Source organism: Lissotriton helveticus, chromosome 8 (assembly GCF_964261635.1).
Source record: "Lissotriton helveticus chromosome 8, aLisHel1.1, whole genome shotgun sequence".
Taxonomy (NCBI): Eukaryota; Metazoa; Chordata; class Amphibia; order Caudata; family Salamandridae; genus Lissotriton; species Lissotriton helveticus.
In genome coordinates this window covers 1716552055-1716578421 of record NC_136069.1, presented here as the reverse complement: position 1 = coordinate 1716578421, position 26367 = coordinate 1716552055, and the positions used below count along the sequence as shown (strand labels likewise).

The 26367-nt window shown below is 44.9% G+C and overlaps 1 protein-coding gene across 1 annotated transcript in view; it reads right to left on the bottom strand.

Moving 5' to 3' along the window:
• Positions 1-729: 729 nt before the first annotated feature.
• The window catches only part of LOC144772177 (TRPM8 channel-associated factor homolog), a 109173-nt gene continuing 83535 nt past the window's right edge, over positions 730-26367 (bottom strand). Inside the window, exons 6-7 of the mRNA XM_078656314.1 lie at positions 4661-4995; positions 730-1088 (exon numbers count right to left, since the gene is read on the bottom strand). Of these exons, the coding sequence (XP_078512440.1) occupies positions 837-1088; positions 4661-4995 (587 nt within the window). The 3' untranslated portion in view covers positions 730-836. The remainder of the gene's footprint in view (positions 1089-4660; positions 4996-26367) is intronic.

Below are 26367 nucleotides of genomic sequence, written 5' to 3'. Positions count from 1 at the left end.
ATCTGAACATACATCAGTCCAGCACTGTGCATATAAATCAGTTAATCAGTCTCTAATGTTGCCTCAGTCTCAGACTCTCACAAGCTGGTTGCACACTAGGCCTGGCCGGTAAATTCCGTTCTGTTCGTGGAATTTGGGTAATTTAGCGTTCTGCGGAGAACGCAAAATTGGGCAAAATTCTGCTTTCCGTGACTTCGCGAAATTCTTTGCTTGTTCGCGATCTCAAAGTGCGTGTTCGCAAGATATTTCCCCCCCCGAGTACGCAAACAGTGATTGCGAACAGAAGAAAAGCATCGCGAACAAGCAGTTCCGCATGTTCGCGGAATTTCTGCGTGTTCGAGGAGATTTTTTTAACATTTCGCAGAGATTTGCGTAACACGATTATGCAAATTCCACCCACCCCCATTGCACACATGCCCACCACACAGTTTCTACTCTGATGTTAGTATTGTGCACGGCTCTCAAAGATCCTACCTCACAACACACGTATACTGAACTCACACATGTGTGAGGGAACCTACTCCCTCCAGGGCATTACAGACACTGTTTACTGTCCTAGACCATCATTTGATCACTTACATCATTCTGGGTGTTGTAGTCTTGTTTTGCTTTTATTGAATTTATTAGACAAACACACTGAAATCAATGATTTGTAAGTGAAAAGCTCAGGACTGGAGGCTGTCGTAAGGAGGACACACCACAAATTCATGCATGCACACAGTAGGCATATATGAAATATATGAAATCAAATTGATTATGATGCAGTCATTAAAGAAGTTGTTAAGTCACGTTGATATCCTGCAGTCACTGTGGAGTGGGATTGTGTGTTTCCATATTTATCGACTTTCAACAAACTTCTTCATCGGGTTCTCCTCCCACTCCGGCAGTGAAGACAGCTTTGCAGAGACGCTGTCTTTGATTGGCCAGCCCCACATCTTGAAAAATGGTGCCAAATTCTTCTTAACCTGATTGGAGAACTTTTCTGCCCACAGGTTCATCTTGTAGTTGTTTTCATCTTTGATGTCAGTCATTTTCTGGTAGTCGGAGAAGAGCTGGATGAAGGGAGCCCACCCAAAGCATTCCTGCAGCTGGGAGACAAGAGACAGTACTTTTAAAACACACAACGGCAGAACAATAACTATACAAGCAGAGAGTGAGAACCAATCAGTCTACAGATCATGACTCAACAGTGTTTGGGGCATTTATAGAGCACAAACCTCGCCACGGAGCAACAGAGTGTTCCAGAGGTTTTTCAATTGGAAATACATGAAAAGAAAGATTTGAGAATAACAGAGTAGAGAAAGGTGACTTCTTGGAGGGGTATTTGCATAAGAGGCCCTACAGCTGGGACATCTGAAGCTGGGAGACTAAAGATAGTATTTGTTTTTAACACACAAAGGTAAAACAATGACTATAGCAAGGGAAGAGTGAGAATCTGGAAGTCCTCAGATCATGACTCCACAGGGTGGTATGCACTTGGGGTATTTCTAAATCACTGCCCTAAATTCAGAGCACCAGAGTGCTACAGAGGCTTGCAGATTTGGTATGTATGTAGGAAGAGAGAAGACCAAAACAGACAAAGAGCACTTTCAAATAACACAGGGAAGAGAAAGGGGCCCTCCCGTGAGGCTATTTGCCAAGGTGGCCCTACAGCTGGGAAGGTTGACCTAGCCTTAAGGTGATGCTGGATGAGAACAATCTTCAGTTCATTCTGGAAGTAAAAGAGGGTGTGAGATACATCTGGGAAGAATGGAGCTCCAGACCTTCTGTATGGAGCAGGAGAAGGTCTTTCATCTTGCCTGTCATTTCCTGCACATCGCATATATAGTGTCAGAGAGACCCCCAGACATAGACTAAAGACATGTTTGAAAGTCTCTAACTCTCAGCTCCTCCAAACATAGCTCAAAGATGACACAGGAAGATACAAGATCACCACCTCCAAAACCTCTCTGGAGATGGACCAGGGTTCACAGCTGACTTAAAATTGATGTGAAGAAAGAACACACCATAAGAGGCATCAACAACTTTCACACCATTAAGTATTTTGATGCTACTCTTCATTTATCACCAAGAAACTGGATGGCACAAGGGATGCAACGGCATCCGAAGAGTCACAGAGTCTCAGAGTCTTAATATGGCTAGGGGGTGTGTGATTGAAGGTCTTAACCAACTAGTGTTTTTCTCAAAGGCCAATGTGAAAGGAGCATGTGGTCCCCTTCTAGTCGCTCATCAGTGGCGCACTCCACTCTACTGCCACCCACAGAGCCTACGGCTGCTTCAGGGTGTAGTACTAAGGAGGATGCCCAATGCAAGGCCATCGCCCATTCTGCTGATCCGCAGATACTGTGGATTGTGGGCGGCACCAGGGAGCGGCAAAGACTGGGCAGGACCCAAACAGTACAAGTCCTTGAGAGGGCCCAGGCCAGTTGTGGGAAGAAGGTTACCCCTGGGCGAAGGTGTTTTGGTCATACTGGCCAGTGTTGTCAGTGTGGTTAACTGAGGGCCCCTTTCAACCACATAGACCTAATCTGCAGCCATCACTTGGGTACAGACCTCAGCATTAGTAATAACTATACCTAGGACCCAACTCAAGGTATCCCCTACACACCATCGCAACAAGAGTTCCCTGGTTGTGAAGAATCACGCATGAAGGTCAATAAATAATAGACTAAAAAAACAATGAGCCAAAGAGAAAGAAATATCAAAAAGTTAATATTTCAAATTCAATCTTGGTATCAACAACATTGAATGCAGGGCTGATGGTGCAGCACACAGTGGAAGGTGAGAGACAGACATATTTGGAAGACAAACAAGATCATACAGGGTGGGCCAGAAACCTAAATTGGTACAGAGAACAATGTCTGTGGAACCACCAGCCATTCACCAGCCAAACAATACTCGCTGAGGTGCTGACTGATGCTCAGCCTTTAAAGGCGAAGCAAGAAGTGAAGCTGGAGAGAACAGCATTGACCCCATCCAGACTGGCAATAACTAGAGTTTGACCCATGGCGGGGCTATCAGAATTAGACAGGAGAGCTTGACCCTTCCTATATAAAGCATGAACTTAGTTATTTGTTTCATGAAGGTCTATCTTCTCATGGATTGCCTGCAGAACCGGCGGTATTACTTGTTGAGTGCCCACCCTACTTCTTCCATGAGTCATTGTCCATGATTGACTATTGTTGGGAACTAAAGGTAGATTTTAGGTTTCTTTAAGTTGCCAGGCGAGGTAGGTTCTACAGAATTCGGTTCACCGCTTTCCAAAGCAAGGCTCCCACAGCATAAACTGACAGTCCACTGTGACTTTTCAATAAAATCTGAAATAATCTGGTTGTTTGATTTCCAATATATTTCTATAGACCTTTAACACCATCAGGGCTCTGATAAAGTGCAATGCACTGTGAATAATGCAGCAGCAGAAGCAGCATGAGATGAAGCTGGTGTTTCTGCTTTGGTTTATCTGCTTTGCAACAGCCAGTGTGGCCCATAATTCCCACATCCGGATGAAGGTACGTCTGCCATGGAAGGGATCTCAAAGTCAGAAGATGTCCGTGTTTCATCAAACCAGGCAGAGATATTTCTCCTAGATACTTTCCAAATGTGCTTTAGTCAAGCAGTGATATTCTCACAGTGTCTACCGACTCATATAAATTTGAATATTATCAACAAAGGGGTGATGGATATTGAAAAGTCCACTGGTCCAGAGGTCAGCTGTTTGAATTGAATTGAAGAGGAGACAGAGAGGAGACTGCACTTGACTTGGAAGGATGACACCAGTGGAGGCTTGTTCCAGAGCAGAGATCCCTGCACAGATCTTTGCTAATGCCAGCAACTGTACTTTCCATCCCGTTTACTGGTCTCAGCCCAGATTTTCTGTCCTGCAGAGTTGACTTGGATTCTTTGATCTCTTGTTGTTGTCAAGCAACCTCTCCTTCCTGATCATGTATTAAAAGGGGAGGTTAAAGGTGACTTTATAAATCACTGGATCCCATTGGTTGTTAATGTTTTGTTCAATTAATGTAGTGTGTTAGAGCAGAGGTACCATTGGTCCAATATATTGCTGTAGTGAAGCCTACGTGGTGCTTCCTATCTCAGGTAGGTTGTCAGAAGCCATCCTTCATTGTGTTGTCCCTGCAGGTCCTGAATGGAACACTAGGGTTTCAGTTTGTTGACTGCTTCACTCACTTGTCCAGGGCTTAAAACTGCAACAAGGTGGGATATTTGAAGACTCTGTCCAAGTGTACGTTGATAACTCCACATTTCCTGAAATCCCTGCTTTATCTCCAGGATCCTGTTCTCAAAGAAGGTCATCAATTTTTCACACCACTGATCTGAGACAACTCGGGTATCTTTGGCCATCTCTGGCTTCATGACTTCTAAGAAAAACTAGAATAATTCCCTAGTTGTCTTTGACACCTGTTTGATCTGTGGCAATTGTAAGGGGGAGTGTAGTGCTAAGGACGGTTGGTCCTATGTGTGCAGGGATCGCTGCTGAGTTGAGTTTGTTGAGCAGAAGTGAACTGTGAGGGAGGCCTTAGGAGAGGATCGTCATGGACACCAAAGATTACCAAGAGGGTTATTCTGAGATCGCTCCATTGTTGCTGCTTCTCAGCAGACTGCAGAAACCATAGGATTTCACCCATTTCCCCTCAAGGCTCACCTGCAGATACGTCTCCAGAGCGGCCCATAAAGTCCAGTCCTCCAGCTTGGCCCCTTTCTCGAGGTACTTCTTGATGTGCTTCTCTCTGCACTCTGGGTGAAGGTCTCCATGAGCTCTGCTCCTCTGGATTCCCAGCCCCTTCTCGCTCACGTAGACTGACCAAAGGTTGCAGGTGGCCTCCGTGGTGTTCGGACTGATGTTCCAGCCCCAGCACTGCTGATTGTGACCCAACTCATGGATGGGACCCCAGATCCCTCCACTAATTAAATCAAAGTTAGTCAACTCTTTAGCGGAGTCTGTGTGGGCCATGATGGGATAGCCAGCGTGCATCCAGCCTGAAAGGAGAAGAAAAAGATGACAACTGCTGCATCCCACAGAAGAACCATCAAACACTGCACATGAACAACAGCCGTGTACACCCATACAACACGGGTTGCTGTCTCTCTTTCTGAGACTCTTTCGAAAGTCAGAGTCAGGCGGTGTCATAAGTGAGAGATGATATCTGTGGTACCCACACATCACTTCCTCCTGTTCCAACACTCACAAGCATCACTGGGTCAGCATGGCTCATAAAAATGATCTCTTTAAACTAGTTTGATGAAAACACACTAGACAGGGGTGTCTGTGCACATAAAAAACAAATTGACTTCATTCTTCCCTTCCGCTTTACTGATCATTTAAAAGTTACAGGGACTTTTGGCGGCTGTTTAATGACAGAGACCAAAGTATTAATTAATAGTGGAAGTAGCTGCATGTGGATACAGGGGGTGAACCCCTCACCTGGTCGACTGGCAACAAAAAGGCAGACCTGTGTCTTGGATTCAGAAGGTTATCCTAGCCCCTGATAACGCCCAAATCCTCTGAATGAATGCCCGGCACAGGGTACGGTGCAGTACTCTGGCCTGTTAGCACATCATGATCTGTCTTAATAGGAGACTACGAAGAGTCTGGGGTAAAGGCCATGTCCAGTGTTGAAGGACTGGACTTTTAACAGTACCAGCGGTGCCAGGGAACAACACCTATAACCTTCATGGGATACCTGTTTCGGCGCACAAACTACAGAGACACGGGACACTTCCTTCGGCGTCAAAGATCCGCTTTTATTACTGCAGGGAAACAAGAGTCATAAGAAGTACATGGACGTAGGTTCTGCGAGTCTGCTTCAAATTGTGTTTGTAGGTCGCTCTCTTTTATACAGAATGTTGCCATTGCATAACATGTGGACAAAAGATTACAATCCGGTTCTCACAGTAAACTTCAAAGAGGTCGCTTTCATGTGTTCAGAATCCCGGAACATAATTACAATAGCAATGCCGGTTCCCAACTGTAAAAGTACATCTTCCCACCATTAGGCATACCTATTTAGAGTTGTAAATGACAAAGAAGAAGAGACAAGAGCAGCTGCAAGGAAGTCAGACACGTGTAGAGAAAAGAGTGTGGGGGTAATATCGGAAGCATGATCGTAGGATCAAAGAGTTGGATCCATCGTCTGCAAGGCTGTCACAATAAGCCGGCACGACCAGATTACCCTCAAGCTGAGCCATCTGCCTTTGCTGTGTCATTCCTCCGGCCATAAAGACGCATGAAAGGCATATGCGTCTTCCGCAAGGCTTGGGAACTAGAGGGTCAGGGGGCGAACAGTTATCTGCTCGCTGACTACGTGAGGGCAAGAAACAAAATGGATGCCGTATCTAAAATGGAACCCGAGGGTTCAGATGAAGAACGCGTAATATAAGACGAACCCTGGCAGGTAGCGTAGCGAAAACACACACACTTGCCGAACTCGCCATTTACGGTTCGTAGATACCAAACTCGTCCATATTCGGCAATGCCCAGAACATCGTAATAATTTTTACGGAACCTCAGACGGTCCTTTTGCCCTCATGTAGGCAAGCACTAGTCGGAATCATAATCGATTTCGATACTCATCAGATCATCCAGATGTTGTTGATACATTATTCTATCCTTCAATGCCTCTTTGGTGACAACGGGCTGTCTTATACACGTCGTAGCACAAAGGCCACATAAGGCAGGACCACATTGCACACAAAGACAACATGAGAACAGAAATGTCACAACAACCCCTATGATCATCAGAATCTTCCAACCCCAAGTCGATATCAGACCCCAAAACCATCCCAGAAGCGTCCAATTTCCTTCGTCCACGTGTATGGACTCCGAAATTTTGTGCAACTTAGAGATGGCTTGATAAACCGTTGGAGCGTTATCAGGTATGAATACGCAGCAGCTCGAATGGATGATTTTACAAACCCCACCTCTATCTGCTAGAACGATATCTAGAACCATACGGTTCTGCAACGTCATTAGTCTATCCGCCTGGAGTTCGACTGTTAAATTACCAAGGGCATTTGCGGTTATGTTGGCAGTTGATTCTACTACACGAGTTAACTGCCTCAAGTTCCTGCTATTAATCATCGGTCCCCAGAACGGTAGGAAACCCTTAAAGAAGTCTCCCGCTTCTTGTCCGGAAGTATCTTCTTTGCTAACCACACCTCTCGCAATTCTAGTTCTGTGGTAATCGGAGGCCACAGTGAAAGTCGGAGGCAAAAGATTCGCAATATAGCAGGTACCCGAGAAGTCATGAGGTAACCACGTATAGGCTCGATCATAACATACAAAGTAAGTACCCTTGGCAGGCAGGAAAACAGGGGAGGAGAGCGTCGGTAAGACATACGTCTCGGTACAAGCACACTCCCCGAACTAAGCTCTCGGATTTCGACCAAGACCTTTCAAGCAGAAATTACCAAGGTGAGGTACAATCCATATCGGTGGCGAGCTTTTAAGCTGCCTCTCACCCACTGATAAGCTGTACTCAGCCTCACTTAGTTCCTTATATGCTCGCACCTCTTCCTCTGGGATGAGCGATGCGTCAAAAATATCTCTATCTAAGTCTGCAATAGCTCTCGCCAGAGTCTTGTGGTACGGGCCAGGACCAGAGTTTGCTGAGCGTGGTTCTCGATGGGGGTAGGAATCTAGTGCGCTACGGAACATAGTTTGTAATGCTCGAGCTGACCCTTGTGCACTATAAGGCAGAACTAAGTACGGAATACCCTTATCCATGGTATGTGGCATTAACCCGCACACCCAACAATTGGTAGTGTTTACCACTAACTGATGCTGATGCAAGAGTTGGATAAAAGAGTTGTTTCTGAATTCTGCACGTCTAACTTGTTCGTGTTGAGGCAGAAGATAAAAGGAATGTGGAGAGACAGTAGAAACGAAATATAGATCACGAGATGGGAGAGTAGATGTAGTAGAAGACAATAAGAATTGGGACCCGTAATATACTCCCCCCACCAGCAACATAGATATAGTCAGGAACAGTATGACCACCTGTAAGAAAAACCATTTCGTATGAAATATTTTATGCAATGCAGATCTTTGCGCCAAAATTTCCTCTCTTTTCGACAGCTCAAACAATGATGATTCCATCCCCTAATGACCGTCCGCGACGTTCTTGACGCACTTCGTTCTGAGTAGCGGTTATCAATTCCCAGGAGTTCCCAGAAATTGATAATAGAAACCGACCTTGTGTCGATAGCTGCTAAACAGATGGAAGTACCCGCACGGCCTTACGGTCAACCTGGATGGTAGGTTCTAGCTAAATAATGTTCTTGGCTGTACGAAAAAGAAAAAGATACACAATATATAATGTCCACTGTTTTCAGAGCAATGTAGAACCTAGAAACAAAAAAATCTTTTTATTTGTGGCTTGTTCGTGGACGAAGAAAATATCGGCTACTTCCAGGGCGATTCTGATCTTCAAACAGTGGATTGGACGGCAAAGGAGTGTTCAATTGTTCAGGTGATTGTTCAACAGTCAAATTTTCCAAGGTTGACGTGGAGGAAATTGTTTGAGAGGAATCAACAACGGTGTCAGGTACAAGCCGAGCTTCGCTGAATGGAACGAAACGTTGTGGAGTGTCGGTCTCAGATGAAGAAAGACCTCTTCTCATCCAGGTGTCCGACGGCAAAGGAAGCGGGACTCTTTTCGTGTGGGTAGCGTGTACCCAGTTCCGGCGTCCGTGTAGTCGAACCGCCGTCCTCGTAGCCAGCTGTACCTGAAACGGGCCCACAAATCTTGGTTCAAGGTTTCGTTTTCGTCCGTAGTTTCGGACGAGGATCCAGTCTCCTGGTTGGAGCCGATGACCAGGACCCTCTGTTTGTGACGGCAGAGCCTCAAAGACCTGTTGGTGAATCAAACTCATTTTAGCAGTCAGATCATAGAGATAATCGATCAACATAGGGTATTCAACTCTATCAAATTCTTTAGGTCTTGGGACTCCCCATACATTAGCAGGACGGCCGAACACAATCTCATATGGGCTGAGCCCTACTCGAGAATGTACAGTTGCCCTGGTCGACAGGAGAGCCAGAGGCAAAGCGTCGGGCCATGATAAACCAGTTGTTGCCTGAATTTTAGCCAATTTCAGTTTTAGAGTGCCATTATATCCTTCCACCAAGCCTGCTGATTGTGGATGATTTGCACTATGAAATTTTTGTACTATCCCTAAACCGCGACACACACTCTTCATCACACTCCCAACAAACTCACTTCCGTTGTCCGACCATACGACCCGAGGCATTCCGTAGCGGGGAAAATACTCTTTGAGCAAAATTTTTGCCGTGGATAAACCCGTATTATCCTTAAGGGGATAGGCCTCAATCCACCTAGAGAATGCACACACCACAACCAACACATACTTTAAGTTATTACATCGGTCCATGTGGATAAAGTCCAACTGGATGACTTCGAAAGGGTATGTAGGAGGGGCAAAATGGCCAGGTGGAGTGGGGGTGCCCTTACCAGGATTGTGCATCAAACACACCATACAATTCTTAACCACCCTCTCGGCACAATTAGTAATCCCATCATTCTTCCATACATGAGACAACAACTTGCATATGCCTTTCGTGTTGATGTGCGCCATACCATGAGCCATTGTAACAACAGCGAGCACATACGCATCCGGTAACATCCATCTCTGCTTCTCTGATAAATCAACCCAACATCCATTCTCATCCAATCTTCCCGTGCTCTCTCTCCATTTAGTCCTTTCCGTCTCAGTGGCTTCATTCTGTATTCCTTTCACACTTTGAAATGTGTCTTCACACATACCAGTCTCTGTTGGCCATCTCACTGAGCTCGTAACATACATTCTGTTCGTCAAATCTTTAGCCGTCTCTTTAGCCGTTTCATCCGCAAACGCATTTCTACGACCCACATCATCTGTTACTTTCTGATGTGCGCTACATTTGACTATGGCCACTTGTTTAGGCAATGTGAGTGCATCTAAAAGATCATTTACAAGCTGACCATGTTGAATCTTCGTGCCATGCGACGTAAGGAATCCTCTCTCTCTCCACAGTCGTCCAAAACTATGTGCCACGCCAAACGCATACTGGCTATCTGTAAACACATTCACCCGTTTATCTTTAGACAACACACACGCTCTCGTTAATGCGATTAACTCGGCAGCCTGAGCCGAATTCTGACTTAATCTTGCGCTCTCCACAATCGTTCTCAATGTTACTACAGCATACGCAGTCGTCACATCACCGTTCGGCAACTTAAAACAGGAACCATCCACATACAAAGTACCATCGGGATCTGTCAATGGAGTATCTTTTAGGTCAATACGACCCTTAGTTTCTTCCTCAGTTCTGAGATAGCAGTCATGTACTGCTTCACCACTTGATTCTGTGTCGATTGGCAGCAATGTTGCTGGATTCAACACATTACATCGTTTTATCCGTATGTGACTGGCCAGCAACGTCAACTCATATCCAGACAATCTTGCGCTCGTCAGATGTTGAGTTTTCGTTCGATTCAATAGAGTGTCAACTGCATGCGGAACCATTACCGTAAGCATATTATCCATGACTAGACCTGCGGACTGTCGAATGGACGCTGCAGCTGCCGCTGTAGACCTTAAACAACTCGGCAAGGCTCTTGCTACTGGGTCTAAAGTCGAAGAAAAATAGGCACATGGGCGTTGTTTGCCGCCAAAAGGTTGTGTCAGAAAACTCAACGCACAACCATCCCTCTCGTGAACGTATAGTGTAAACGGCTTGCTGTAGTCAGGAGTACCCAACACAGGAGCCGAACACAACGCATTACGTAATTCCGAAAAACTTTTCTGACACTCTTTAGACCAAGGCAATGGGGATGGAATATCTTTGCACGTAAGAGCTATCAATGGTTTCGCCAACAATGAAAAATTTGGAATCCATTGTCTACAATAGGACGTAATACCTAAAAAGGCGCGAACATCTCTCTGGGTTTTTGGCACAGTCATTCGGGTAATCGCTGCAATTCTCTCTGGGGTCAACCTTCTCCCTTCTCTTGACAATAAGTGACCTAAATAGGTAACTTCTTGACAACAATACTGTAGCTTTGAAGGCGATACCTTGTGATGTAAGTCATGTAGATAATGCAATAATGATACTGTAGCCGTTTTGCAAATAGCTTCTGTATCAGCTGCCACTAAAAGATCATCAACGTATTGAATCAAAGCTGCACCCGTTGGTAAAACAAAGGCATCAAGCTGACCTTTAAGTGCTTGGCTGTAGATTGACGGACTCTCACAGTAGCCCTGTGGAGCGCGTTTTAGCCTAAAACTACGACCACCTAATGAGAATCCGAATAGGTCTCTGCTTTCCTCGGCAATCGGAATGCTAAAGAAAGCATTTTTTAGATCGATCACCGTGAACCAGGAGGCAGATGCCGGAATCATTGTTAGTAAGGCTGTAATGTCAGGAACCACAGGAAATTGTGGAACCACTATTTTGTTCACCTCTCTTAAATCTATTACGAAACGATACACAGGAGGTTTAGTTGGGTCAGTTCGTTTCAGAATTGGCAATACAGGGCTATTACACACGTTTCCACGAGTTTCTTCAACAACACCCTTTCCAATGAGATCATGAACGATCGCTAACAGCGCTCGTTCTCCCTCAAGAGAAATACAATATTGAGGTAAACGTGGTAATCGCGCATTTGGTTTCAATTGAATCACATAGGGTGGAATGTCTAACAGGCCCACATCATTGGGACCTGTGGCCCATAAGGACGCAGGGAGGGAACTCAATTCCGGTGGGAATTTATCAATTGACAAGTACATAGGAGAGATCACTCTCCGACCTAATGTAAGCTCCACTCCTTCGGGGGAACAATACAATGTTGCATATAGTCGTTTCAACAAATCCAGGCCCAAAAGATTCTCACCACAACCTGTAGATAGAATCAGTGGAGCCGTTAGCTCACGAGGTCCAATCATAAGAGGCAAAGGATTAGAGACTGGGTTACTAACAGGGGCGCCAGAGAATCCAACGGAAACGTTCGTTAAGCCAGACAAAGGTGCGCCAGGGAGTTTCGAATGCATGATGGAACTTTTTGTCGCACCAGTGTCTAACAGAAAAGGCTCAACTACACCCGATGTAGCCACTGCAACGTAAGGCCCACTCTGATCGACCGGAACTGATACTACTCCCTCTCTTTGTCGTTGGCTGTCCTAGTAATGGTCATTTACAACAGTCTCATGCTCTACGTAATAATCATCCACATTATACTGTGCAGATCGAACTGACCCCGCATTTCGCTGGTCAAAACAATTATTCGCATCCGATTGATTTTGATGGCGATCAATCTGATTTTGGGATGAACCACGACCTCTACCTCGTGATGCCTGTTGAGGACCACCACCACGGTTTCCTCGTGTCGACACACCATTCAGGCGGTCCCGTAAGGCAAGACAATCATATTTTAGGTGTCCCTCTTTCCTACAATATGCGCACTGATTATACCCAAGTGAAGATCTATAATCAAAGTTGTCAGAGCGCGGCTGCATCCTATCGGGCTGTGCTCGTGGTCGATACTGCTGTTGTGAATCATTTTGGTTTGATCGTGGAGGGTATGCTTGCTGCAACAAAACCTTCGTTTTGAGCTCCTTCGTTTTCTTTTCTACACGATCACTTTCTTCCTTTTCCCTATTGTCATAATACTGGGCCGTTGCCAGTATTTGCGCAGGGGTTGAAACTGCCCACGCACTCTCTGAATTCTTTAATTTGTTGCTTAGCTCAGGCAACAAATTCGACACGAATTTGTCAACGAATAACCGCTGGCCTCCCTCAGCGCCCATGTCCTGGCCACTGTGGTCGACAAACGCGTCCTCAAACCTTGTAAAGAAATCCGAGACACTCTCGTCTTTCTTTTGCTTACAAGCTGATAACTTATCCCAGTTCACCTTCATCGCTGGCATGAGAGTTTTCATGAGCGTAATTATTTTCTGAGGCAAATCTAAGATTAGCTGGTCAGGCTTAGCCCCACCAACTTGTAGTCCATCAGCCGTTATCAATGCAGCCCAATCACCCCCTAATTCAACTGCGTGATCGGTTTGACGAATTTTCGCCCAAACTGGTTGCGGTACAACATTACCGAACAACATGTCGATATCGGCAAGGTTCATAATAGAAGCTTCCACCAGTTGTGATAACTCCTTATAATAACCAGCCGGATTTTTACGCGGATCGGGCAAGGATTGCTTCACTTGCAAAACTTCCGATCGTTTCCATGGAAGATGTTTCCACACTCTTCGAAAATGCGGTAAAACCGCAGGGTTAGCAGCAGGGTCACCAGGCACCCAAAGTGGCGGAACCTCTCTCATAGGATGCTGACCAGGAACCGCTTTCCAACTCTCAGTGGTATCATCAAATGACACCCGAGAATGTGCTGTGGATCTGAACGCTAATAAGCGTTCCACGGTACGTCGTACATCTTCTCCTATAATCATACCATTCGAAAAGTGACTCTGGAGTTCAATTATGTCGGGCGGTACATTATCTACATCTTCGTTATACCATTCTTCCCTCAAAAAGTTACACATCTCTTCAAACACGAATCTCTGCGTAGGCTCATTAAACTGAGAAAACGTGTCAAAGACCACACGAGGAGTGTAGTTAGCAGGATGTCTTATCCACCTATGTGCCATGGTTACTAACGTCTCTTTCTCCCTACCACTAGGGATCTGACTCCGTCTTTGAGGAGTTTCAGATAAATTAGACGAAAATAATGGACCAGAAAGTGGCGAATAAAGGGTAGCAACAGAGTTAGGAACACGCTTACGAACAGAAGGAGAAAGAAAAACAGGGGCAACAACACTGGAGGTGAAGGAAGGCATAGTAGGAACGGACAAGGTAGTCGGAGTAGCAGAAACAACAGTCTGCGAAGGTACAGGTACAGGGACAGGTGGTGGAACAAACGTAGGGTTAACAACAGGCTGACCCGCAGCCGCTGGAGCAACAAGGGGTACAACAGGAGGAACAACAGGAGCAGCTACAGGAGCAGTAGCACCCTGTACATAAGGAGGTGGTGATTTCATCAAATATGACAACAAGGAATCCTCCTTCAAATCTTCTTCTTTCTTTTCTAGATTATTCGGTAAAACCGGGTAACATTTATCTATTTTCATGTGATGCAATCTAGTAGAGATTTCCATTTCTTTTTCTTCTTTTTCCTGTTTACATTCTCGTATAGTTTGCATTATCGGAACAAACCCTTGCTTTTGATCCTTTTTAAGTTGTTTGATTTCTTTCTGCTTGGCCTCTTTACGCCATATCCGAAAGGAATCAAACATAGCTGGCCTAGCTTTCTTTAAAAATAATTTAGCCTCAAGATTATCTAAAATCGAAAGTTCAAAAGTTCCATGTGGTGGCCATCTAAGGTCACCGTCTTTCTTTGTATAACGGATCCAGTAATCATTATATATTATAGGACCCACCCCATGTCGACTATAAAGATCATGTATCGGAGTTCCAACTGGAGGTATCGGACACGAGTCCTCCAACCGGGAATCCATTGCGCAACATTGGAAAATACGAAACAAACCACTATGGCTAGGCATCGTGCACACTAACCTAGTATCAAACTTCAAGGATTACCGAAGCAATAAAACCTCGTGTAAGTCAAAACCCTCGGTTTTTGGCAATTGCAACTGTCAAATAATACTAAGAACCAATACTAAGAACCACAAATGCAATGGAACCATGCAATACAACAAAGCCTTAAGGCTACCACAAAGCTCGGAGAGCTAACAACAAAGCCTGAGGAGGCTATAACAAAGCTCAGTGAGCTATTACAACAAAGCCTTAAAGGCTACAACAAAGCTTTCGAGAAGCTAGAACAACCACTAAGGACTGGGAGCGACCCACAAATACTTAACTCAGAACTTCAATGGCGTCACCAGGAAGGCCCGTCTATCGTCTCGCTTGTACGTAAGGTCTGCGCCGGGCGTCGAAGACAGGTCGACAGTCAGGGCATCGGTCCGTCGCAGCCGTCAGGAGGCGGGAATCTTCGCAGGGAAAAACTTCGGGCCACTTATTTCGACAACAGGATCGATGAAGCGGGGTGCACCTTCCCTCGGAGATTTCACATGAAGTTCCTCACGATCATCAGGCTTTGGACCGGTACCGCTGAAGTCGCCCCATGCGGGGCGCCAACTGAAGGACTGGACTTTTAACAGTACCAGCGGTGCCAGGGAACAACACCTATAACCTTCATGGGATACCTGTTTCGGCGCACAAACTACAGAGACACGGGACACTTCCTTCGGCGTCAAAGATCCGCTTTTATTACTGCAGGGAAACAAGAGTCATAAGAAGTACATGGACGTAGGTTCTGCGAGTCTGCTTCAAATTGTGTTTGTAGGTCGCTCTCTTTTATACAGAATGTTGCCATTGCATAACATGTGGACAAAAGATTACAATCCGGTTCTCACAGTAAACTTCAAAGAGGTCGCTTTCATGTGTTCAGAATCCCGGAACATAATTACAATAGCAATGCCGGTTCCCAACTGTAAAAGTACATCTTCCCACCATTAGGCATACCTATTTAGAGTTGTAAATGACAAAGAAGAAGAGACAAGAGCAGCTGCAAGGAAGTCAGACACGTGTAGAGAAAAGAGTGTGGGGGTAATATCGGAAGCATGATCGTAGGATCAAAGAGTTGGATCCATCGTCTGCAAGGCTGTCACAATAAGCCGGCACGACCAGATTACCCTCAAGCTGAGCCATCTGCCTTTGCTGTGTCATTCCTCCGGCCATAAAGACGCATGAAAGGCATATGCGTCTTCCGCAAGGCTTGGGAACTAGAGGGTCAGGGGGCGAACAGTTATCTGCTCGCTGACTACGTGAGGGCAAGAAACAAAATGGATGCCGTATCTAAAATGGAACCCGAGGGTTCAGATGAAGAACGCGTAATATAAGACGAACCCTGGCAGGTAGCGTAGCGAAAACACACACACTTGCCGAACTCGCCATTTACGGTTCGTAGATACCAAACTCGTCCATATTCGGCAATGCCCAGAACATCGTAATAATTTTTACGGAACCTCAGTGTAAGATGTCCCAACTGCAGTCCCCCCTCTGGTATATTAGCAGTACCGGAAGTGGGTGGCAACACATCTGTACCAGAGGGAAGAGAAACATGAACCATGTGTCAAACTTGTTATGATGAGGCGAGTAACATAAAGCAAGATGCAGAGGTTTGAGGCCCACTCAGAGCATTCATGCAGCAGTCTAGGGTCGCATATGCACTTGTAAAGTGAAACCCATGCCATTTCACTCATTCTACCCAAACACATTAGTTGTGGATAAGTTGGAGGAAGTTATCTCCTGCCCCCCAACCCCCAGTCTTGTCTTCAGCCAGGCTACTTGAGGAACGTGCTCTAGTAATATCCTGCGAAGACTAATGAATATCAGTCTTCAGCTGCCTTCCTACCTAAGTGAGCAAACAAAGGAGATGATGGACGGAGTGCGGACACTTTTCAGACACTCACCCCCAGTCACAAATCTGGGTTTAATCCATCACCGTTCTTTAGCTCACTTCGCCACCCCAGTTCAGACCCAGCCATATTCAAATCTGTCTTGACCCTGTGCTTAAAGGGAACAGTCCAGCCAAAACTGCCAAGCAATATCTTCCCTGAACCGGAAACACTCATCCTGGAAAAGGTTTCAGGATAGCACCCTTAATCAGCCAGGCTAGCTTGAATCCTGTAGCAAAGTGAGTAAGGGACCCTTGTCTGGGAATACCCTGCCAACTTAGGGTGAACAAACCAAACACAAGGAGATGATGGACGGAGTGCTGAAACTTTTTAGGCACTCACCCCTGGTCACAGATCTGGATTGAATCCATCACCGTGCTTTAGCTCACTTCGACACCCCAGTTCAGACCCAGCCATATGAAAATCAGTAATCACAAAGAACCGAGAGGCAACCAGACCAGCATACACTGAAATGACGGCAAAATTGCCAGGCATAGACAGAAGAAACGAGAGATTATCTCTGATTATTTGATCCTTTATTTCATATTCATTGGAGTACTTGAATACAGCCAACTCGTTTCTCCCATATCTGGGCTTCTTCAGGGCTGCAATGTACACAAATATGGCTTACATTAATCCATTCATTATTGCAAGTCATGACCACAATTTAAAATATTTACATTCAAATACAGCCTACAAAAGGAAGGATCTATCACTTATTCCAACCCATTCCATCCATCAAATACAGTGAAGGTAATCTTGCTTACCATCCAAGAAGACAAGCTCCTCAGTTTCTTGGCTGTTCCCAGTGCAATATCTTTTTAATGAAACAGAAGCTTCAAACAAAAAAGATGGAGTCACATGTTAAGCCCCACAGATGCTACTCAAAATTCTGTGTTACTCTGTAAAGAAGTACAGGTTCTCTTGGCAAGGGAGCCATAGAGAGGGTGCCTGTATCAGAAGTAGGTCTTAGTAGTTATTTCCACTACTTTATGATGTGAAAGAAGGAAAGAGGACTTTGTCCTATACTGAATCTGCACCTTCTTAGCCTCTTCCTGAAAAAAGAGTAGTTCAAAATGCTCAGGCTCATCCAAGTTTGGTCTGCCCTAGACCTGTAAGACTGGATGGTATCGATTGACTTACAAGATACATATTTCAACATCCCCGTCCTGCCGGCACACAGATGCTCCTCGCGGTTCACAGTGGCCAGCAGCACTCTCAGTTTACTGTGCTATCTTTCAGCCTTACCAGCAACCCTTGTGCGTTCACAAAGATGATGCCAGTGGTCACAGCTCGTCTGTGAAGGTTGGTGATTTCAGGCTTCCGCTACCTCGATGAATGGCTGTCGAAGGCGGGCTCTCCCCAGGATCTTGCCAGTCACCTTCAGACTACTACAGACCTCCTGCACTCGCTGGGGTTCACTATGAACATTCTTAGGTCAGACCTGACTCCCTCTCAGATGCTCACTTTCATCTGCACAGTTCTGGAAACAGTGCAGGTTTGGGCCTATCTTCCCGAGCAACGAGTCGAGGATTTTTGGGCTATGATTCAGATGTTTCAGCCTTAATCCTGGATTCCGGTGAAACTGAGCCCTAGGATGTTGGGCTTCATGGTTTCCATCATCCTGCTGGTGACAAATGTCTGCTGGTGTATGCAGGCTCTGCAGTGGGACCTGAAATTCAAGTGGGCTCACCATCAGAGGAACTTTTCAGTCGTGGCCTAGAACTCTAAGGGAACTTAAAAAATACCTGCAGTGATGGTGAACAAACTGCACTGGGTCAGTGTCCCACCCCTCTCCCTTCCCCAAACACATCTAACAGTAGTAACAGATGCATCATTCCTGGACTGGGGCAGCCATCTCTGAGTGGTGGAGATCAAGGAGCTACGATCTCCGGTGGAGTCTGAGTTCCAAATCAGCCTATATGAGCTTCTGGCAAAACACTTGGCATTAAAAGCCTTTCTTTCTTTGATCAAGGGAAGGCTGGTGCATGTGTTCATGGAAAGCCCACCGCCATGTGGTACTGCAGCAAATGGGGTGGGGTGAGGTCATGGACCTTGTGTCAAGAAGCCCCGAGCCTCTGGAATTGGCTGGAATGTCAGGGCATTCCCCTTGTGGTTCATCATCTGGTAGGATCTCTGAACGCCAATGTGTGCAGACTCAGCTGAAGATGCCTAACGAATGACGAATGGTATCTCCATCCAGGGGTGATGCATGGTCTCTTTCAGCAATGGGGAGAGCCTTGGTTCAATCTGTTTGCCACTAGGGGTGTGTGAAGAATTCCTCTCCGCCGGGAGAGTTTGAGGAGTTTCACCCACTTTGCGCTCTGTGCGCAGTTCAGCAAATCTCCGTGAAGCGATGCGGAACACATTTTGTTCCCGTGCCTGGCTTGCCAATTGTACTTTGTTGAGCGCTCGCGGGACAAAGATTATGCTGGACCTCCTCTCGCCCAGATTTCTCAATGCGGGCGGTCACGGCAGGTTGTGAGCACTCACGTTGAGCAATCTGCCTCTTGCTTTGAGGAAGCTGCCACTCAAGTAGAACATCTACTTGAGTGGCAGAAAGCAACAACGCCCTTCGGCATGACGCGGAATGCCATTTGCGCTGATTTTACTCTGCAGGGCAAACTCCCAGCACTTAAAATCAGTGTGAGCAGCACGACTTAACATACTCTGCTGCTAGTGGGCGTCTGCAGAGCGCAACAGAGCTTAGCCTGTCACTTCACAGAGTTCCGTGGGGTAAAACTCTGCGAACGCAACCCAGGCCTATTTGCTACTGCTGAGAATGCCCAATGTCATTAGTTTTGTTTGCTGGGGTTTCCAAGGCGACTCTCACTCTGAGAAGCTTTTCGTCTGTAATGGAGCTCCGGCCCAATGTATGTCTTTCCACCAATACCACTCCTGTCCAAGGTTCTCAAGGAAATCAGGAATGAGCAGGCCAAAGTAATTTTTGTGGCTCCTGATTGGGCATGAGTCTGGTATCCTGGCTGCCTCTTCTGGAGGATCTTCTGTCGCAGCAAGAGGGCAGGGTCATGCACCAAGTCTGCTTCCTCTCTAACCTACATGTGTGGTGATTGAGTGGCAACAGTTGACAGCTTTCATCCTTCCTTCTGAAGTCTGTGATATGTTTTGAGTAGTCGGGCATGTCTCCACCAAGTCTGCATCTGCCCGGCATTGATATACGTTTGTGTCATGGTGTGCCTACCTCACAGTTGAACCCCTTTCTGCACCTTTATCCAATGTCCTTTTTTTTGCCCTTTCTTTTGCTCGGCATTGCTCTACTTTTGGCACTGTCAAAGGTATCTTTTGGCACTCTGCATTCCTGCAGTTGCCAGAACAACCTTCTCTTTTCAAATCTCCATTTGTAGCCAGGTTCCTTAAAGGTCTGTTGCACATGTTTTCCCTCGCGTCATTTATCATGCCTCCATGGGACCACAAACTTGTTCTCACTTTCTTGATGTGAGCGCCTTCTAATCTTTGCACAAATGCCCCCTTCTGAATCTCACCATTGAGACTGCCCTTTTAGCGTCCATTACATCGGCCATCCTCACTACAGCTCCTTTTACCTGAACAAGCTGATCCTCTGGACATGGGCCTCCTTCCTTCAGAAGTTTGTCATTCCCTTCCATGTAGGCCATTGCATTTCCCTGCTTACCTTCTTTGCTTTATTTCTCCAAAGATTTCAAAGAGTATGAGAGACTCCACTGACTCGACCAAAAAGTGTGTTGTTATTTTACCTTGAGCGCACAAAAGTGTTCCCGGAGGATGATCAACACTTCATGGACAATGGCTGAGCCAAAAAAGGGAAGGATGTGCAGAAGCAGACCATCTCACAATGGATCGTCCAGTGCATTAAGATCTGTGACGCAATGGCCAAGAAACACCCCCCTGAGGGCTTGAGGGCTCACATCACCAGAGCCAAAGCTGCAACCACTGCGTTAGCGCTGAGCATTCCTCTCCTCGACATCTGTCAGGTGGCGATGTGGGGCTCACTGCATTGATACACAAAACATTACTGCTTGCACAGTCAGGTCAGTCGTGATAGGCACTTGGCTCATTCAGTCCTGCTCAACTTTTTTGTCTAAGTGGGTTTGCAGACCATCTCCCGTGAGGTATTTCTTGCATACCTATTCTAAGGTCAGGAATCTGTGGCTAGAAGTCTCTATCAGATTAACAAGTTACTTACCTATCGTAACTCCCTATCTGGTGAAGACTCTATCTAGCCCCAAATACTTTACCAATCCTCCCATCCTCCGTGCAAACTGGTTAAGGTGTAAGCGACACCCTTTTCAGGGCCTTATTGTTCAGTTTTCACTGTGGCTCTCCGCTCCTGGCTTGGAAAGTTAAGAAAGTAACTGACGTCCGTGCGATGAGGTGGTGCCTATATAGGTACTGCGCACATCATTTCCAGTGAGGCCGACGTGAGTAGAATGACACCACCTACTGCTGCACAGGGGTACTGCTTGAAAATCTTCCGGATCCATCCTGACACCTGGGGATATTCTAAGGTAAGGAATGTGCGGATAGACAGAGTCTCTACCAGATAAGGCATTTGCAAAGGTAAGTCACTTGTTCTTTAACAACATAAAGCCTTTCCTGCAATATTCTGAAGACAGGGTCAGGTTAAGGACTGATCTCAAACTTATACCCAAAGTACCAACTAAATGTCACCTCAATGAACCAGACGTCCTTAAAACATTGTTTCCAAATCTGACAAGTCTAGCAGAAAGAACTCCCCACTCACTGGATGTTAAAACGTGTCTGATATTTTAGCAAGGCGGAACTAAACAAACTAGAAAATCCAATCAGCTTCTAGTATCATTGTTTGCACCACTGAAAGGTTTCTTGTGACAAAACAGTACATTTCGAGGTAGGCAGCTGCGACAATAATCGTCTGTCATACAAAAGCAGGAAGGCCTTTAAAGCCAGCAATCCAAAAACATTCTACAAGAAGCATCGCTATTTCATCAGCACCTCTTCAGAAGTGCCACTGAAAGATATTTTAAGAGTAGTGACATGGAGCAGCAGCTACGCAATCACAAGACACTTTTGCCTAGAAGTAGTCGCAGACACAAACGCAGCAGTGGGCAGGAGGTTCTCCGTCATATATTCAAATAAGTCTGTTTTTCATCCCCATTTCGCTCCAAGGTATCTTTCATTCATTCCCATGCGATCTCCCCTCATCTCGACAAGAGGCTCACCTCAGACATTACTTCTATGAGTTTGCATTTCCACTCTTATGCAACGAAATCTGAGTTGTGAAGTCCTCTAGAGCGGTGACTCAAGGAGCGCTCTCACCTTATTGGCTGAAGTGAGGGCCCTTTAGAATGAGGTGGATTGTCTATCGCAGAGGGCACTGCCTGTGGCTTTTAACGCTGTCAGTGCCCGGTACTGCTATTGTAAAGTTACAGAGGGGCTCCCACTTCAACGACTGGGAATGATCCAAGAATGTGAATCTATGAAAGACACCAATGCTGCAGAACCACAGTTACTGGTAAGTTGTGTTTTCTATTGTTTCCTCATAGGACTGGGATAGCCGACGGCTTCTGTTTCCTTTTGGAGTGATACTTCACATTGGAGAAGAGTAATATCTAAGAGTTTAAATCTTAAAAATGCTTTTTTTCATATGTGAGTTAATTCCAAAATCTAAATAAAATTGTTTTTCCTTCACAAATGTGGTTTGCAAATGACTTGAGTTTTTGTAGGTTGATGACGGATCGATAATGAGAGAAAATCAGTAGTCTTGATGGATTCCTGTATTACATTTTTCGCTGGGACCTGTTAATCATCGAGAGTGTTGACAACGGGTGCAGCTGATGCTGATTAATCGTCCGTCAATTAGGGATTGTGGAAGCCCAGGCAATGAGAGAAGCCTCTTTTTGATTAAGTTTTTTAATGTCTGAAGTCATTCAGTTGCTGTTTATTACTGTTAAGTGATTTCTATATAGCACACAAATAAGTTCGTATTATTTCTACTGTAAAACTCCAAGGAGGCGAGTCCTTATTCTGATCCTAATCAACACTGAGGCATAGACGGTCTTAGACTAAGTACACTTTAAATATTTTTAATGAGCAAAATCTAAAGACTTTTAATAACTTGATTCAAAATCAGCATTCCATATAAGATCAGAGGGCCTAACTTAGTAGTAGTAACTGTAGTTGATGGTCCAGTTGCTGCCCCAGGCTCATGTTTTCTACAATGGTGTTTGAGTGACCGAGAGACATCAGAGCATCAACTTGATAAAGGGCCTGGATATGATCCTGGTGGGCAGGGTTACTCTGTCACAAACGTGACAGATATCTCGTCCGCCAAATTACAATTCCATTATATCCTATGAAACTAGTAAAACAGTGATGGGATAGCCACCACATTTGTGATAGAGTATTCCATCTGCCAAGATCGTAACCATGCCCAACGTCATGATGTGGGAGTTTGAAGTAAGTTTATTGCCAATTTCAACTCCCAGGATAAGCATGTAACATGATCAAAGCGTCTGCTCTTTTTGTAATGCTCCCACAATCCTTCAAATTGAAGAAGAGGAATATATCGGAGTCCAAATCATAAAAAAAATTGTTTTTCATATGCAAGTCAATTTTAGAATCTATATAAAATAATGTTTTCATCTCAAAAGGGCTTTTTGGTCCCCTCAAATTACCTAGAATAGCGATTGATCGCCCTCGAGACGTCAGAACGTCTACCTGATAAATTAAATATGTGGAAGTATGAAGCTGATTTCCGCACTAGAGAAGTAAAAATGTGTAACATAATCCATTTTTCTGTTTTATTGGAAGCAACTGAACATAGATGTAGTACATTCAAAGCACATCATTATTGTTTCTGTGATTTGCCTTCAGTCTATTTGATATGGTGTATTCCTGAAGTCAATTTAATTATTACTGTTGACGCATTTGTGTACAAGGTATGATCATCAAACCTTCTGCATAGACTAAATGATTGAGGTGTACCTGTGCATGTTTAGGAAGGCCACCATTAATGGTTTGTAAGGTCTCCAATAGAAAATAGATTCATAATGAGAAATGGAGAGTGACCATTTAAGCTATTTCCAGATAAAAAAATCACTAGAAATGTTAAAAAGTTACCTGTTCAAAATGTTCAAAATGTTCCTCCCAAACTCTTTTTCCTTCTTTTTAAAGTAAAAGAATGGGATATCTATGCATTATAGGTGCACAGACTGCAGCATTGATAACAATAAGAGTAAGACACTGCGACTGAAAGGGCACCTTGACCCCCATGTCCTGTAGGTGGCATTTTACTCAGTTCTTTTTCCCGGCTCCTGCTGACAGGATCCTGCAGCACATATCTGCATTTTGAGTCTTTTTTCCTCTCACATTTTTTTATCTGTTGTTTTAAAAAGTGAGTCCCTTGACATCCTTTAGGGTATAGAGTATTTTAGAAATTTTTCTGAAAAAATTCCTACTCTTTTTGCGAATTGCACCACAATAGGGAAGAAAATTTGCACAAACAGACCAGTGCAGGATCTGTATCCTATGGTTGCCTAACTTTCATGACCCCAAGACATGCTGCCACTGCAAGAGTCTTTCCAGGCAGACTTTGAGGGAGAGAGAGTAGATTCACCTCCATGGCGAGTGGAGCACCACGGAAGGCAGGATTCCCTGGCTGGAGCGACTTCTTAAGGGTGAGGAGAGACTGTTCCCTATGTCGCGCTCAGTGGACTCCCAGAGAGGGAGATCCAGAAGGCGAATATCTGGCAAAAAACAATGCTCCAGTTTGACTTCGAGGACATTGATATCAACGGCTTGCTCGCTGTCGGGAGCTGGTTAAGACATATGAGGTCAAGGAGTAGACCACTGTCAACATGCAGAGATACATGTCTCGACATTAATAACTTCGATGTTGAGGCATTGTTCCACGTCGAGACACTCCTGTCACATCAGACCTCAGTCTGCAGATTGTCTTATCTCCAATTGGGGGATACCCATTCTTGACTGCCTTAGGAAGCTATTACCACCGCTATGTTGGTAGCCTGAATCTTCTTGGCCTTATCATTGATGTATACCTCTGTAGTGATGTATCCAACGCGGAGGATTCTATAAACCAATTGCTTCTTTCAATGTGTTAACTCACCTTAGTATCAGGACAGTTTTATTCTGCATGTCAAGCGCCATTGCCTGTAGGACACCTTTATAAACATGACGCTTCATCCTACTCAGCAATTTACTCATGTATCAGGATAGTTTCACTCTGCAGACAACGCATTTTTATTTGTCCATAGGCCATCCCCTCACGTAGTCCATCCTAGTGGTCCTTTTATTCTTGGATAAGACCAGGTATATATCCCAGCCATCCCCAGGTTCATTTCAATCCTGATGAGACCCTAGTATCTTGGAAAAGGATCAAAATGCCATTGACAAATAAAAAATATAACTGGCTATCTTTCTAAAAAACATAATCAATATGCTATTAATGGATGTATGACGTTACAACGCATACTTTTACAACGCCTACCTTTACATCGCAAGTTTTACAACACATACCATTACAACGCATAATGCTTTTGGGCGCTGGATAGTGAATAGTTTAATTTACTATTCCAACTCCAGTCCCCGTGGATAGTAGGGAAGGTGTTGGATAGTACATTAAACCTATTCCCTATCCTAGAGCGTCCCCCAGCGCTATGCGTTGTAATGGTTTGCGTTGTAAAAGTTGCATTGTAATGGTAGTTCTTTGTAAAAGTTTCGTTGTAAAGGCTGTATATCGCTATTAATGCTCACAGACTATTTCACCTTTTTCCTTTTGGTTTTGTTTCCTTTCACTTAGGGAGTCCTTCAAAATTCAGTCAAAACATCTTTATCACTCACTCACGTTGTAATATCACATTATTTCATTGCCTTGCATAAAAATATATTTTGATTATGTTAAATTGAATTGAATTAAAAACTACTGACTGTTTTGTGAATTGATTTAATATATAGTTTGAATCTAGACAGGACTTTGTCTTTCGTAAACAAAAAGTCATCACATAGATTTGGTCCGCACGGAAAAGTTTGTGCTATCCTATTGTGTTGATTTGAAATGAGTTCCATGTGAACACTTACTTCAAATTCTACACTTCATTTAGGCTGAGAAACACAGGCTTGAAACCTGAAGTCCAACGCTGAATTCTTAACCTGTCGTTCTCAGGTAACACCTTGTTCCGCTGTCTCGAGTTAAATTTGAGCTTGGCACTCTGAAAGCTGTCGGATTTGAGAAAAAGTGGGACTATAGAAGACATTCCAATATCCCTATGACAGCTGGTACTTCCACCAGAAAGTTCAAACCCCTCATTGGCTTCAAGGGCAATAAAAACAGTAATCATCTCAACAGTACGGAGACATCAGCGACAGCGCTGTCAATCAAGAGGCAAATGAGATCAGCAATCATCTAACCAAGCATCCAAATCAAACGGTGGCAAACAATGGGTTCTGAATATTGTAGAACATGTATACTCTCTCAGATTGAAGTGTCTTACACCATCCCTTCCACCCAAGAATACATCCCTCTTCCATCTGGAAAAATGCAGCCTCGAGATTCTACCAAACAGTCACACTGGGGAATGTTCTCTTCATCGATAGGTCAGGCACATTTCTTTACACCTTTCCTCTGTTTCCTCTGCTACCATCAGTGATCATCAAGCTGTCAGGAATGAAAGCCAGAATGATTCTCATTGCTGCGGAGTGGCCCAGACGGTGATGGTTCGCAGATCTCCTTCACCTTTCAGAGTCTCAACATAGGAAACTGCAATGCACTCCAACCTTGTTCAAGCCAGATACAACACCCAAACCTTCAATTGTTGAGCTTCAAATCAAATCAAATCAAATGTATAAAGCGCATGGCTGTACTAGTGCATC